The sequence below is a fragment of the Hypanus sabinus genome, chromosome 14 (assembly GCF_030144855.1).
Source record: "Hypanus sabinus isolate sHypSab1 chromosome 14, sHypSab1.hap1, whole genome shotgun sequence".
NCBI lineage: Eukaryota > Metazoa > Chordata > Chondrichthyes > Myliobatiformes > Dasyatidae > Hypanus > Hypanus sabinus.
In genome coordinates, this window is record NC_082719.1 from 108,884,546 (window position 1) to 108,901,114 (window position 16,569).

The 16,569-nt window shown below is 50.6% G+C and overlaps 1 protein-coding gene across 2 annotated transcripts in view; it reads right to left on the reverse strand.

Moving 5' to 3' along the window:
• The window catches only part of LOC132405061 (diacylglycerol kinase theta-like), a 345,666-nt gene extending 330,524 nt beyond the window's left edge, over positions 1 to 15,142 (reverse strand). For both annotated transcript variants that reach the window (XM_059989791.1, XM_059989792.1), the window contains exon 1: positions 14,743 to 15,142. In XM_059989791.1, the coding sequence (XP_059845774.1) occupies positions 14,743 to 14,944 (202 nt within the window). In that variant the 5' untranslated portion in view covers positions 14,945 to 15,142. The remainder of the gene's footprint in view (positions 1 to 14,742) is intronic.
• Between the last annotated feature and the right edge of the window lie 1,427 nt (positions 15,143 to 16,569).

The window sequence follows — 16,569 nt, forward strand, 5'->3', positions numbered from 1 at the left end:
ACACAGTGGTCAGCAGCACTGGGGCTCCACAGGGGACTGTCCTGTCTCCCTTTCTCTTCACCATCTACACCTCGGACTTCAACTACTGCACAGAGTCTTGCCATCTTCAGAAGTTTTCTGACGACTGCCATAGTTGGATGCATCAGCAAGGGAGATGAGGCTGAGTACAGGGCTATGGTGGGAAACTTTGTTACATGGTGCAAGCAGAATCATCTGCAGCTTAATGTGAAAAAGACTAGGGAGCTGGTGGTAGACCTGAGGAGGGCTAAGGCACCAGTGACCTCTGTTTCCATCCAAGGGGTCAGTGTAGACATGGTGGAGGATTACAAATACCTGGTGATTGACAATAAATTGGACTGGTCAAAGAACACTGAGGCTGTCTACAAGAAGGGTCAGAGCCATCTCTACTTCCTGAGGAGACTGAGGTCCTTTAACATCTGCCGGACGACGCTGAGGATGTTCTATGAGTCTGTGGTGGCCAGTGCTGTTTGCTGTTGTGTGCTGGGGCAGCAGGCTGAGGGTAGCAGACACCAACAGAATCAACAAACTCATTTGTAAGGCCAGTGATATTGTGGGGGTGGATCTGGACTCTCCGACAGTGGTGTCTGAAAAGAGGATGCTGTCTAAGTTGCATGCCATCTTGGACAATGTCTCCCATCCACTCCATAACGTACTGGTTAGGTGCAACACTGAGCGTCATAGGAAGTCATTCCTGCCTGTGGCCATCAAACTTTACAACTCCTCCCTCGGAGTGTCAGACACCCTGAGCCAATAATCTGGCCCAGGACTTATTTCCACTTGGCATAATTTACTTATTATTATTTAATTATTTATGGTTTTATATTGCTATATTTCTACACTATTCTTGGTTGGTGCGACTGTAACGAAACCCAATTTCCCTCGGGATCAATAAAGTATGTCTGTCTGTCTTTACAAAATATTTGACATAAAACTGCACAGAACAACAACAAAATAACATACATATTTAAGTCACTCAGTTATTTTTTCTCTCTCCTGTCTTTGGCATTTACCCATTCTTTGTAAACTCTATCTAGACTAATGGAACTTCCATCCAATTGATTGCTTTTGATTCTCATTAACATATCAAAATGGCATTCACCTAAACGGTCTCTCAGCTTGTTTTTGAGTTGATTCATTAGGCCAAAACCTCACTCACAGTCTGCACTGGATGCAAGAAAGGTTCCTCCAATGGTCCATCAACTGTATAAGGTCGCAAAACTGTTCATTTTGAAGTACAAACGCCACCATTTGAGCAAAGTTTGAAATCAGTTTGGATTTAATTTTTTCTTGCACGGAGAATTTGAAATCATTAAACTCTCTAACAATTACAGTATTTTAGACATAAGGCATTAACTTGTTCATTGCTAAATGTGAAGTCACAATCCGCAATTGCGGAGAAATCAAAAGCTGACCATTCTTGTAACTCATCTTCAGGAAACCTGACTTCTAAATGAACAAAAAGACTATTTATATAAAAAGCCAACAGCAAACTTGTATCTACTATACAACCTTTAGATCTGAATTTGAAGTACAGAATGAGACATTTGTTGACAGATATGTCAGTGGTTTCATCAACTGCTAACGTGAGAAAATCTGCTGATGCTATTTCTGAACAATATAGTTGATAGTCTCCAGAAATTCGAACGCATAAATTTTGCTTTGCTAGCTGTCTGGGAGTTGAACAGACTTCTCCATATGTTCATTAATGTGTAGAACTGAACGTAAAGAGTTATTCATTTTAACAGCTAACAACACACTGTTAATAAGAACTTCCATTTCCTCAGGTTTTGATCGTTTTCACTCTTGCTCATCTGCACTCAACCGTAAGATGCGTAGCACTCCTGTAACGGGTAACGACGGGTTCTGTTGCCTGAGCTTTTATACACCGTCCAAATGCAATTTACTTGCCAAATGATGCTTCAAAAAGTCAAGTTTCCAAGTATTATCCCACTTCTTTCCACTAGCAAATTCTCCAGCAACTTTCACATCACAATACAAACAGATAATGCCAGTTTCCGAATCATACATAAATATTTCTTGTAGTGAACGTTCATGATCTCATGAGCTTTCAGTGTATCAGTTTCTACTATTTTGTTAAGCCATTCAACTTTAAACAAACTTGCAGTTCTTTTGTGCTTCACGCCCTTTGCTTCTTTTGAATTCGACATAGTGAATCAATATTTTTTTCAATAAGAACTTAGTAAGCTATCTACAGGATTTGAAGCAGACCTTTGTAAACTTTATAATATGAACACTGTCCGCCAAAGATGGCTGCCGCCATGATGCAGCTGTACAAACCGGAAAAATAAAGGTGAGGTGACATAAATTAGTGACGTGCATTGTGGTATTTGAAAAACTGACTAACTAGTTAACAGAAACATTTAGCTAAAAGATTATTTTCATTAAGTATAATTATTAATTACTACATCATTTTAGGTAACTAACCTTTTGTGTGCACATTAATTTTCTTTGTGCACTGGTTGAAAAACGTATATGTATAGAGGGAATATAGCTGTCAAGGTGGCTGCTTGTGCATCGGTCTCCGCCTGTTAAAAGACCTGACACACAGGTGTTTCTCCTGGTTTGGTAATCCGATTGACCGACCTGAACAAAACCCAGTGGCGATCAGGAAGTGTGACAGGAGCAGGACAGTGAAGTCTGGGATCTCCCAACCACAACCTGGCACACAGGTGGTGTGTGTTAGATATAGTGCCTTGCTCTTGGACTGAGGCAGATGGAGCTTTTCGGCAGCTGCCCCGATGACTGAGCAGCCCTATTCAGGACACAGCGTACTCACCCTACATGGGGAAGGGGTTAGAAAAGGTACCCTAAAAACAGCCTACCTCCTCAGTCCTGCTGGATTACCACATCCGGTGGGATCACCAAACTGCGGTCTGAAACAAAAGCATAAGAATTTTGGAGCCTGGAATGTGCGGACGCTTATAGAGAGTGAAACCAGAAATTGTCCTGAAAGACGTATGTACAATGTCCTGGGTATGTTACTCAAAATGGCCTCTTTGGTTTGTTACAAGTAGGAATGTTTCTTTGTCGGATAAGTGTTTCTCTAGCCGTTGTTTCACTTTAGAATGGCTGATATGGTAATTGTATTCATTTGTTAATCAATGGGGAATGTCATTGTGTCTTGTGATGCTGGGAACTTGGGGGAGGGGCTTTCGCGGGTTTTTTGGGGAGAGGCCGAGGAAGACATGGAAGAAGGTGGACGTGTGCTGGACTGCTCGTAAGACCACCGGGGTGGTCCCAGGTGCGACGGCCGGATGGGTCGATTGGTTCGTTGATTGAGCTCCAACGAGTGCACTAAACAGACTGAACTTTGATAAGTGGCGCCTTTTGTTTTTTTTCCTTGTGTATATATATTGTATTGCTTACTACTCTTTTTAATTTTAGTAAACTCTTTAAAGTGTATTTCATAACGGTATTTGTTGTGGATTTGATACTGTTGGCGGGCTCGAGGCGTAAACTCGATTCTCACAGCACCTGCGTGTACGGGAGGTGGGTTGGAGAGTGGCTGGATCCCTTTTTCCCCTAGACATATACCAGCCTGTGGGTAAGTGTTACATTTGTGGGGTGCTCGTCCCGGATTGGATTGTCAGGGGCTGTGGAGTCGCGCAGGCAGCAGAGGAAGATGGACAGAGATAAGTTTGTTTGTTGGTGCCAGTTTGAAGATGTACCGGTACAGTACGCATGCGTAGTGAGCGGAGTGGATTTTCGAGTTTCAGGAGACGTGATATTGAGGGGTTTAAGTTCGGTGAAGGGTATTGGGCAGGTAGAATTGGTAGCTAGACGGTGTGGTAAAGAGGTGGGGTCTAGCTGGGTTTTGGTTCGTACGAGTGCTGAAGTCAGGACGGTGGAACTGCTGGCGACGGTCAGAGTACCGGGGGAGGCGGGCCCGTGGGGGCTCCACTCCTACAAGGATGAGGCTGAGGAGACATCGGGGGAAGAGCTAGAGGTGGACCCCAGAGAGGTGCCCGGCACTAGTAAAGGGAGGTGGGAGGAGGGAGTCGTGACTAAGCCCCGCTCCCCAGGTAGGGTGGAAGTCTCGGAGCTGGCAGCCGCACTTTATTCCCTGGTGGGGGTGGCCAAGAGGCCACGGCTGAAGCTGGGGTTGTTCTCCGGAGCCAAGCCTACTCCGGATGAGGAGGTGGACTATGAGACCTGGATCGAGCATACGTCTTTGATGTTAGAGGAGTGGCCAGGTTCAGAGGAGGAGAAGAGGCAGCGATTGCTGGGAAGTTTGAGGGGTTTAGCAGCCACAACCATCCGGGAGTTGAAAGCTGAGAAGCCTGGGGCCTCAGTGGAGGACTGCCTAGAAGTTTTGGAGGGAGCGTTTGGGTTGTCAGGGGAACCCTGGCTGCTTTTAGCAGAGTTTCAACGCCTGGAACAATGGAGAGGGGAAAAGCTCTCCGAGTACCTATTTAGGATGGAGGGGATGCTCTCGGGGCTGCGGCGCCGAGGGGTAGTGAAGGCGACTGACGTGGCTAGCGTGAGGATGAGTCAGCTATTCAGTGGCTCTCTGGAGGAGGACAAGGTGGCGTGGACTATCCGGCAGGCTTATAGGAAAGGTCCCCCTCCATCCTTCGGGCAACTGATTAGAGAGGTGCGAGAGGAAGAGAGAGCATTGGGGCGGAAAAGGGGCACGGGCCTACGGGAGCGATCCTCAGCGATACAGGAAGTGGTGGCTGAGTGGAGGAATGACAAACCCCCGGGGAGTAGGGAACCCCCTTTGGAGGGGAGGGACAGGGGAGGTACCTACTCTCAGGGGCGATCAGTGCAGTGGATTGGGAGCAGGAGCCGTCCTGGGAGAGGAGGGGCAGCCGGCAGTGTGTGCTTTAACTGTGGGAAAGAGGGGCATTTCAGGCGGGACTGTGGAAGGCCAAGGGTGTGCTATAGCTGTGGAGAGGAGGGTCACTTTAGGTGGGATTGTGAGAGACAAGGAGTCCCGCGGAGGACAAGCCCCCCTGCGACTAAGAAGGGAGAGGTGTCGGGGAAACTTAGGAGAGGCTCAGTGAGGGAATGGACTGGAGCCTCTGGAGGAACACGTTCCCAGAGATCAGCCGGAAGACCACCGGGTGCCCACGCCTCTGTTCCGGATGGGCTGGTAGGACCCCGTGCCAGTGTGGGTCTACGGATAGAGGGAGTTTACGCAAAAGCCGTTCTTGATACTGGATCGCAGGTGACCTTATTGTACCGGTCTTTCTACAATCAACATCTAAAGCATTTGCCCGTAACACCATTTGACGCCCTGCAGATTTGGGGTGTGAGCGAGGGTGACTACCCGTACGATGGGTACCTATCGGTGAGATTGGAGTTCTCGGAGGGCGATGTGGGAGTGTCGGAAGCTATTGAGACGTTGGTGTTGGTGTGTCCTGACCCGGTGGAAACCGGTGGTGCTGCCCTCCTGGTGGGGACTAACTCCCCAGTTGTGCGACGGCTCCTGGGAGCTTGTAAGGAGAAAGGGGGGGAAGACTTTCTGGAGACCCTCTCGGTGCATCCAGTGTTTCGAGCAGTGTTCGAAGAAGGGGTTGCCTCCCAAGGGCTGGACCCGGAGTGTAAACGAGGGACGGTGTGGTGTACGCAGGCGAGGCCCAAGGTGATCCAACCAGGGGAGGTAGCACTAGTGATGGGGACCCCCAGATTCCCAGGAGTGCCGACAGGAGAAGCCCTGTTAGTAGATGCCCCAGACGATCTTGAAGGGGAGACACGATTTCCGGTGGGGGCGCTGGTGAGGCCCGAAGTGCAGAGACCAGGGGTGGTACATGCGAGGCGTATAGCTATAAGTGTCAGGAACACCACGGCAAGAGAAATCACCTTTAAGAGGGGAATGCCGCTGGCACATCTGTTCCCGGTGACGGTAATGTCCAGCGCACCAGTGCGGACCCCTAACGGGGAGGGATCGGAGCATCGAAGGGAGCTGACCGCTGAAGCCTTTAACTTCGGGGATTCCCCAGTGTCGCCGGAGTGGAAACGCAGGCTAGTGGAGAAGATGCTGAAGATGGAAGCTGTTTTTTCTCGGGGCGAGTTTGATGTTGGCTGCTCCAAAAGCACTCGCCACACCATCCGGGTGACGGAGGACACCCCGTTCCGAGAGAGATCCCGGCGGCTGGCTCCGGCAGATGTTGAAGACGTGCGACAGCACTTGTGCAAGTTGAAGGAGGCCGGAATCATAGCTGAGTCTCGAAGTCCTTATGCGTCCCCAATAGTGGTGGCACGGAAGAAGAATGGGCGAGTGCGCATGTGTGTTGACTACAGGACGTTGAATCGGCGAACTGTCCCTGATCAATATACTGTCCCAAGAGTCGAGGATGCGTTGGCCTGCCTGAGCGGTGCAAAGTGGTTCAGTGTGCTGGATTTAAGAAGTGGGTATTACCAGATCCCGATGAGTGCAGCCGATAAAGAGAAGACCGCTTTTATCTGCCCACTGGGGTTCTTTCAGTTCGAACGAATGCCCCAAGGCATATCCGGAGCCCCAGCCACCTTCCAGAGGCTCATGGAGAGAACTGTGGGGGATATGAATCTGTTGGAGGTGCTGGTGTACCTGGACGATTTGATAGTGTTTGGATCGACTTTGGAGGAACACGAGGAGAGACTGTTGAAGGTGTTGGGCCGGCTTAATGAAGAAGGGTTGAAGCTTTCCCTGGACAAATGCCAGTTCTGCAAGTCGTCGGTTAACTACATTGGCCATATCATTTCGCGAGAGGGAGTGGCTACTGATCCAACCAAGATAGAGGCTGTGACCACCTGGCCGAGACCCCAGAAAGTGGGTGCTCTGCGCTCATTTTTGGGGTTCTGTGGGTATTACCGGCGATTTGTGAAAGGATACGCCAAAGTGTGTCACCCGTTAACTCAGCTGTTGTGTGGCTATCCCCCGGTGGGGAAGAAGAGGACGGGGAACCAGAGGCAGGATGCTGGAGGATACTGGAACCCGGCGGAACCTTTTGGCTCGAGATGGGATGATCAATGTGAAGAGGCGTTCCGATCTTTGAAAAGGGCACTGACCCAGGCCCCGGTGTTGGCTTTTGCCGATCCCCAGAAGCCATATGTGCTGCACACGGATGCCAGCCGAGAGGGTCTCGGGGCTGTTCTGTACCAGGAGCATGGCAAAGCATTGAGGCCGGTAGCCTTTGTCAGCCGAAGCTTGTCGCCATCGGAGAGAAACTATCCCACTCACAAGTTGGAGTTCCTGGCGCTGAAGTGGGCGGTGGTGGACAAGCTGGGCGATTACCTTTACGGAGCCAAGTTTGAGGTGAGAACGGATAACAATCCTCTCACTTATATTTTGACTTCGGCGAAGCTGGATGCCACAGGACATCGGTGGCTGGCGACATTGTCGGTATATGATTTCAGCCTGAGGTACCGCCCCGGAAGCAAGAATATCGATGCGGATGCATTGTCTCGTTGGGAGCCGGGGGAGGAGGAGAAGGACGAGGAGTGGGAGAGTGTCCCTGCCCCTGGAGTGAAGGCGATGTGTCAGTTTGTTATCACCGTGAAGGCCGAGGGAAGAGGGAGGCTGGAACGAGCCGTGGACCATTTGGGGGTTTTTGACGACGCTATACCCCTAGTTTACTGTGACCTGACCGCTCTGGGGACTAAACAGTTGCCGGAACTGAGTCCGGGGGAAGTGGCAACTGCTCAGCAAAATGACCCGGGCATTGGCACAGTGTGGAGAGCGGTCGAGAAGGGGGATGGGGCGTTGGCTGAGAAGGCGAAACACCCATACGTGCCTCTGTTGTTGAAGGAGTGGTTTCGGTTGAAGTTAAAGAACAAAATCTTGTACCGGGTAACAACGCCTCCGGACCAACCCCGCTGTTGGCAACTGGTCCTGCCAGAGGAGTATCACCAGACTGTACTCCAGGCCTTACATGATGATTCTGGACATTTGGGGGTGGAAAAGACATATGGATTACTCAAAGACCGGTTCTACTGGCCCCGGATGAGGGGGGACGTCGAAGAATACTGTAGGGGATGCCGTCGTTGCATCCAGAGGAAGACCCTGCCAGCGTTGGCGGCTCCACTGTCGCACTTGCAGAGTGCGGGACCTCTGGACCTGGTATGTATGGATTTCCTGTCGATTGAGCCTGACACCAGCAACACCGCGAATGTATTAGTCATCACTGATCATTACACTCGCTATGCTCAGGCATTTCCCACCAAGGATCAGAAGGCGACGACAGTGGCGAAGGTGCTATGGGAGAAGTACTTTGTGCATTACGGCCTTCCCAGGCGAATCCATAGTGATCAGGGGCGGGACTTTGAGAGCCGCCTTATCCAGGAATTACTGACTATGCTTGGGGTTGAGAAATCCAGGACTACTCCTTACCACCCACAGGGAGATCCTCAGCCAGAGAGATTCAACAGGACCCTGTTGGATATGCTTGGGACGCTGGAGATTGGGCAGAAAAGCAGGTGGAGTCGTCATATTGGACACTTGGTTCACTGTTACAATTGTACTCGCAATGAGGCTACAGGGTATTCACCCTATTATCTGATGTTTGGGCGGGAAGCGAGGTTGCCCATTGACGTGTGTTTTGGAGGTGGAGTGGGTGAATTTCCCGGGAAGTCCCATCTAAAGTACGTGTCCGACATGAAGAGGGAGTTACAGCGGGCGTACGAGTTGGCCGAGGCGGCGGCTACCAAACAAAATCAGCGGAATAAGATGTGGTATGATCGAAAGGTGAAGTTTGTACAATTATTACCGGGCGACCGGGTCCTTTTACGGAATTTGGGACTCCCTGGTAAGCACAAGTTGGCAGATCGATGGGCGGCCAGCCCCTATGTAATAGAGAGCCAGATGCCGAACCTGCCAGTTTACCGGGTGAAACCCGAGGATGGAAAAGGGCCTATCAAGGTACTACATAGGAATCACCTGCTGCCACTGGGTCAAGCGGTGCAGGTGGATAAGGAGCCCGAGTGGGAGGTTACGCCCAGTACAAGGACTCTGCGAGGGAGCGGAGAACGGGAAGAGCCCGCTGCTGAAGAGCGGGGACGGGTCCCTCACTCGGGAATGGCTACCAATTCAGAGGAGGACGACTCAGATGAGTGGGTCCTGTTCCCATTCGCTAGTGCTCCAGTACCAGGAGAGGAGGCTCCTGGCCCTTCCCATACTGAATTGGGTGAGAGGAGGGAAGGTCTTGAGGGTCAGATGGAGAGGCAGCCTACATTGGTGGGAGAGAGGGTGGAATCTGAGCGTGAGCCGGAGAGATCTCGGGTGAGGGAGGACCCCTGTGAGGAAGGGGGTGCGGGTCTGTCAGGTAGACCTGGGGTGTCCGAGACAGTGGGTTCGCAGGTGACGAGGGAACCCAGTGGGGCAGAAGGGGTATGGAGATCTCAGAGGATTAGGCACCCCCCGGAGCGGTTGACATATGTGGTACCGGGAGAACCGAGTGTGATTTCTACTGCTCTGGGTAGTTATGTCATTGCCTTCTGCACCTGGGTTGGGTTTTGTGTGTTGCAAGAAGCTTTGGGGACCTCTAGTAATGCCATGAGGGCATGACATTTGCTGGTGGGGAGAGAATGTACAATGTCCTGGGTATGTTACTCAAAATGGCCTCTTTGGTTTGTTACAAGTAGGAATGTTTCTTTGTCGGATAAGTGTTTCTCTAGCCGTTGTTTCACTTTAGAATGGCTGATATGGTAATTGTATTCATTTGTTAATCAATGGGGAATGTCATTGTGTCTTGTGATGCTGGGAACTTGGGGGAGGGGCTTTCGCGGGTTTTTTGGGGAGAGGCCGAGGAAGACATGGAAGAAGGTGGACGTGTGCTGGACTGCTCGTAAGACCACCGGGGTGGTCCCAGGTGCGACGGCCGGATGGGTCGATTGGTTCGTTGATTGAGCTCCAACGAGTGCACTAAACAGACTGAACTTTGATAAGTGGCGCCTTTTGTTTTTTTTCCTTGTGTATATATATTGTATTGCTTACTACTCTTTTTAATTTTAGTAAACTCTTTAAAGTGTATTTCATAACGGTATTTGTTGTGGATTTGATACTGTTGGCGGGCTCGAGGCGTAAACTCGATTCTCACAGCACCTGCGTGTACGGGAGGTGGGTTGGAGAGTGGCTGGATCCCTTTTTCCCCTAGACATATACCAGCCTGTGGGTAAGTGTTACACGTACAATAACCATCATCTCAAGAGAGCTGAAAATTCCAAATTGACCTTGCTGCCCTCTCAGTAATGCAATTGGCTGAGGAAGGGCAATTTAAGGAGGAGAAAGGTGGAGACACCATTTTCTGGAAGTGAAAATCAGCAGATGAAGCTAGAATCCACAGAGTTGAATTCACCATGAAGAACAGCATCATCAGTCAACTCTCCAAATTGCCAGTTGGCATCAATGAGCACCTCATGAACTTGCACCTTCAGCTCGCTAACAACTAAATGGCTAAAGCTGTGAGAGCCTATGCTCCAACCCTAGGCTCACCAAACGATGTTAAGGAGACCTTCTATGCCGACCTGGACCGCATACTATCAGATATTCCCAAGGATGATAAAATCATTCTTCTTGGCATCTTCAATGCTAGAGTTCGAGGGACAGCATGTCCAGGAAAAGCACAATTGGGAAGGAAGGTGACTTACCATAACCAATATAACATGTTCTGCCAGACAACTAAGGTGAAATCATCATGGATGCATCCCCATAAAGAATACAAGAGCCATGATTAGTGCTAATGATGTCTGGATAGACTATCGGCTTATTCGCTCACAAATGACCATCAAAATCATGCAAAAGAGTGGAATGCAAAAGAAGCTGAGCCATCCCAGATCCAACATCGAGAGCCTAAAAGACACAACGTAGGTACAACTTCTCCAGGGTGCCCTTTCTGAAAGACATTGAAGATCACTGGACCACACCAAAGACCACCATCTTCAATAACTGTAAAAACATCATTGGATACAAGACCAGGAAAAAGGAAGATTGGTTTGATGAAAGTGACAATGAAATAGGAGAGCTAATCAACAAAGAGAAAGCTTTCTGGGCCTGGCAGAAGGACATCAACTGCAGGGCTGAAAGAGAAGCCCACTTCAAAGCTAAGGCCATAGATGTGTAGAGTAAGGGCAATAAAGAATCAGTGGTAGACTGAGAGGATCCTAGAAATACAGCAGCTTGCTGACTCTAGTGTATCAGGGATTTCTTTATTGCCACCAAGGCAGTGTATGGCCCAAACCATCATGGTCTAAACTCTCTTCACTCCAAAGATGGGCAAAGGCTGCTAAAGGACAAGGATGCCATCAATTCCTGATGACAGGAACACTTTCAGGAGATACTTAATCGTTATACTACTGTTGACATTGAAGTATTCAACCAGGTCCCACAACGACCCATGAAGGAGGACATGAGTAAGCCTCCTAGTTTCAAAGAGGCGCAGACAGCTTGCAAGAAATTAAGAAACAACAATGCCACAAGCCTGTTGGAATTCCAGCAAAAATCCTCTTGGAAGGTGGTACAGGACTTTAAATCACATTCATGACCTCCTTGTCAAGATCTGGGACCAGGAGAAGAAACCATCTGAACTCCGAACTGCTTTCAAAAAGGGTGACAAAGCTGACTACAGAAATAATAGAAGCATTTCCCTCCTCTCCCCAACACGAAAGATGTTCACCTGAATTTTATGTGCCCAGCTTTTACTCCAGCATTAGATCTCCTACCCAGAAAAGTAGTTCAAGATCGAGCAGCTCTTACACAATGATATGAGTGCAACAGTCATCAGCAACAGCAGCTCTGAAACATCATCTTTTAAGGTTGAGACTGGGGTCAAACAGGGGTGCATCACTGCTCCAACACTGGTTATCGTTTTCATTGCAACCATTCTTCACCTCACTGGCCAAGACCTCCCAGGAGTCCATACTCTCTATAGGACAGATGGGTGGCTCTTCAACTTAACAGGTTCTAGGCAAAGAACAAGTCAACTACTTCCATCATGGAGTTCCAATACACAGATGACAACGCCATCATAGCTCACTCCGAGGAGGATCTGCAGTGCATAATGGTTGCTTTTGCCAGAGCATAGAAGCTCCTGGGACTTGATCTAAACATCAAAAAAAAACAAGTACTACACCAACCTGCTCCATAATTAGGCTCCTAAACTTCCAACTATCCAGAAAAACATGCTACCTGGATGCATCAAATTTTGGTATAGCAAACCACTCAGTACATAACCACAAGAAACTGCAGACACTTGGAGACATAGCTCAGAACATCACAGAAATCAGTTTCCCCTCTATGGAAAACACAAAGTGCTGTGGTTAAAGCAACACACAGGAGAAACTCAGCAGGTCAGGCAGCATCTGTGGAAACGAGCAGCCAACGTTTCAAGAAAAGACCCTTCGTCATAGAGTCCCCTCTATGGACTCTGTCTATACCTGTCACTGCCTCAGTAAAGTGCCAGCATAATCAAACACCTTACCCATCCCAGATTTACTCTGTTCTCCCCTCTTCCATATAACCATATAAACCATATAACAATCACAGCACGTAAACAGGCCATCTCGGCCCTCCTAGTCCGTGCCGAATTCTTAATCTCACCTAGTCCCACCTACCCGCACTCAGCCCATAACCCTCCACTCCTTTCCTGTCCATATACCTATCCAATTTTACCTTAAATGACACAACTGAACTGGCCTCTACTACTTCTACAGGAAGCTCATTCCACACAGCTATCACTCTCTGAGTAAAGAAATACCCCCTCGTGTTTCCCTTAAACTTTTGCCCCCTAACATTGGGCAGAAAATACAGAAACTTGAAAGCATGTACCACAAGGCTCAAGGACAGTTTCTACACCAGTTATACAAATGGATTGTAATATGACAAGATGGACTCCTGACTTCACAATAAAGCTCATTATGACCTTGCACCTTATTATCAATTGGCCAAGCCCTTTCTCTGCCATGCAATTTATTATTATATGACAATAATAAACTAACTTGCCTTGCAAATCATTCTCTTTCATACATGCTCACTGACTCCCCATTTTTGCCATCATCCAATACTAAGGGAAATATTTACCATTGCCAATGACTTTGGGCTGAATGTGGTGTGGTCCCACTTCAAGTCAAGTCAAGTCACTTTCATTGTCATTTCAGGACCATGGTGTTACATGACACAGTACAAAAGTTAGACTGAACTATGTAAAAAAAACACTGAGAAAGCTACACTAGGCTACAGACCTACACAGGACTGTGTAAAGTGCACAAAAACAGTGCAGGCATTACAATAAATAATAAATAGGGCAAGGTCTCAGTCCAGGCTCTGGGTACTGGGACTCGGATAGCTTGGGGGAAGAAACTGTTACATAGTCTGGTCGTGACAGCCCCAAATGCTTTGAAGCCTTTTCCCAGATGGTAGGGGGGGGAGAAGAGATTGTATGAGGGGTGCATGGGGTCCTTCATAATGCTGTTTCCTTTACGGATGCAGCGTGTAGTGTAAACGTCCATGATGGCGGGAGGAGAGACCCCGATGATCTTCTCAGCTGACCTCACTATCCGCTGCAGGGTCTTGCGATCCCAGATGGTGCAATTTCCGAACCAGGCAGTGATGCAGCTGCTCAGGATGCTCTCAATACAACCCCTGTAGAATGTGATGAGGATGGGGGGGTCATGTACTATCAATTCTAGGAGGTGATAGTACATGAGAAACTTAGACAATTAAGATTCTACCTGCTGGTCAGAATGTGATTCTTTAATGTATTCATTAATAACATACTCTAGGACAGGGGTACTTTACACCCACAGGGCACAGAGCCATACAGCAAATAGTAGAAGGACCACTGGTCCTCTCGATTCCTCCAATTTTCAGTCATTCAGACCTTCAGAAATCAAATCATCAACACAGGAAGAAAGCAGATCAACAAAATACCCAGAACCTGCTCCAAAGTTTACAGACCTCAGCTCTTCTCGCCAAGGGCATTTTTAGGGCATTTTAAGCTCAGAATGAATGAAGCCCAAATAAAGACTTAAATATGAAAGAATGGTGGGTGGAGGGGCGAGCTCCTTCCTTATTGGCACAATTACAGCAAGAATTGAAACCATACCCAAGCCAGTGCAGGGCAACCCGCCTGAACCTGCCCCCCCCCCCCCCACAGTTCCTGCAATCTGGCCACTGGCCCCTCAACTTCAGCTCTCTGGCTACTTCAGTCAATTACTCCCTACTCCCCCACCCATCGCCCTACTACCCACCACTACTTGGCCCATTACCTCCTACTCTCCCTCCGTCACGGCCCATCACCCCTGCCACCGGCCAATCACCACCCTGCCCACCTACTACAGGCCTTTCAGGCTTCCCCTGCTCTCTCTCTGCCCCTTGACCTATCGATTCCCTGCTGGCCTTGAGCTCCTTGTTCTCCCTTCATCTGCCCTCAGCCCCTCACCTCCTCTCTCCAAGCACCAATCATCCCATTGCACCCCTTGCTCTCCCTTAGTCCATCGCCTCCTGTTCTCCTGTCACTCGAGCCATCACAAGCCCTGTTCTCCCTCTGCCCCTCGGCCTATCGGCCCCTCCAACACTACTGCCACTCTGCCCATCGCATTACCTATTCTCCTGCCATCGGCCCCTGTTCTCGCTCATACCCTTCATCCATCGCCTCCTGTTCTCCCTTAGCCCCACTTCCTGCCCCCTGCCCCTCATCCATCTCTGGCCTAGCGCCGTTTCAGCCGCCGCTCGGGCCGTCGTGCCCTGCTCTCCCGCCCCCAGTAGAGGAGACTCGGACTCACCATCACACTGGAAGCCGCCAAGCCCCCATATGAAGTCGGTGCAGTGCTGGCAGAAGGTGGGCTTGGTCAGGGTCACTTTCCTCAGGCGGTGGCCGTGGCTCATGTGCCGGCGGTAGCCGCGGCCCGGCCGCGGACTGGAGTTGGGGCCGCAGCCACTCTGCGGCTCCCGGAGCCGGGGGAGCGAAGCGCGGCTCTCCGCCATCCGCCTGCGTCCTGCCGGAGCAGTGCTGCTGGAGGGCGGGGCGGCCCGGGGTCCAGCCCCCCGTGCGGCAACCGCGCCCAGGCAGAGCCCGGGACCGCCCCGGCCCCGCTGCCGATCCCGAACCCGATCCCGCTCCACCGTCTACCGCCCGGAGCGCAGCTACCGGACACCCGGCTCCGCTCCAAACTGACTGGGCCCAGCGGGAAGCTGGGGGCGGGGGCTCGGCCAGCGCTCTGGGGCGGGACATGGGCGGGGTAAGAGAAGGGGGGCAAAAGTAAGGAGGACGGAGGGGAAGGGGAGTGGGTTAGGGGATATGGGGAGAGGGGTGAATGACAGGGGGGAGGTGTGGGGATATAGGGGATGGAGTGGGATGGGGATTGGAGGGAGATATCTGGAGAGGGGGTGGGGTAAGGGGATATGGGGAGGGGATGGGGAATGTAGGGGAATATGGGGATGAGGAAGATGCAGGACAGATTGGGGGGTAAGGGGATGAGGGATAGGGAATATGGGGAGAAGAATGGGGATAAAGGGGGAAGGGGTGGTGGGAGGAGGGGAGCGGATGGGGATAAGGGGAGGGGATGTGGGAATATAGGGAAGGGGATGGGGATTTGGGGTGAGGGATATGGGAATGGGGATAGGGCAAGGGTATAGGAGATGAGAGGGTATAGGGAATATGGGAAGGGGAAATGGGGATGTGGGAGGGGGATGGTGGGGGAGGGGTTAAGGGTAGATGGAGAGGGGATAAGGGGCATGGGGAATAGTGGGGAGGGGATGTGGGAATATAGGGGAGGGGGTGGGGATATGAGGTGAGGGATATGAGAGGAGGGTATGAGAATAAGGGTGGAGAGAGAGGTGATGGTATATAATGGGGAGGGGCTGGGCAGGAGGATGGGGATAAAGTGGAGAAGGACGGCAGATATGGGGAGGAGAGAGGGGAAGGGGAATTGTGAGGGTGTAGTGGTAAGGGAGGGTGTATGGAGAATGCGAAGAGGGTATGGGGAGAGGGAAGAGGGGTATGGGGAAGGGGAGGGTGTATGGGAAAGGGAGGGGTAGCGGGAATGGGAAGGGGAAAAGGAGGGGTGTAGGGGTAAGGGGATGGCAGAGTGAGTGGGGGAGGGGTGGTTTATGGGGTAGGGGGGTATGGGAAAGGGAGGGATTAGAGGGGGATGGGAGGTAGGAGATAGGGGAGGGAGTTATGGGGAGAGACGAGGGGGTATTGGGGAGGTGTGAGTGTATGAGAGGAGAAAGGGGGAGGGAGGAGAACAGACGGGGAGGAAGAAAGAGGAAGGAGGGTGAGGGGAGAGAGCAGTGGGAATGACGGGGTTAGAGGGAGGAGAATGGTCATTGTGAGTGGAAGGAGGTAGCGAGAGGGTATGAGGGGAAGGGGAAAGGTGATGTGGTTGAGGGGGAATAGTGGGGAAGGATAAGGAGGGTGAGAGCTGGCTGGGAGAGGAAGAGAGAACAGAGGGAGGGAAGGGGAGCGGGGGTGGAGGGAGGGAGTGGGTGGAGAAGAGGGGAGAGGGTGGATGGTGAATGGGAGAGGGGTTGGGGAGAGAGGGTGGGGAGGTAAAGGGAAGGGTGTTGTGTAGTGGAAATGGGAGAAGTTGAGGGGGAGGGAGAAGTGA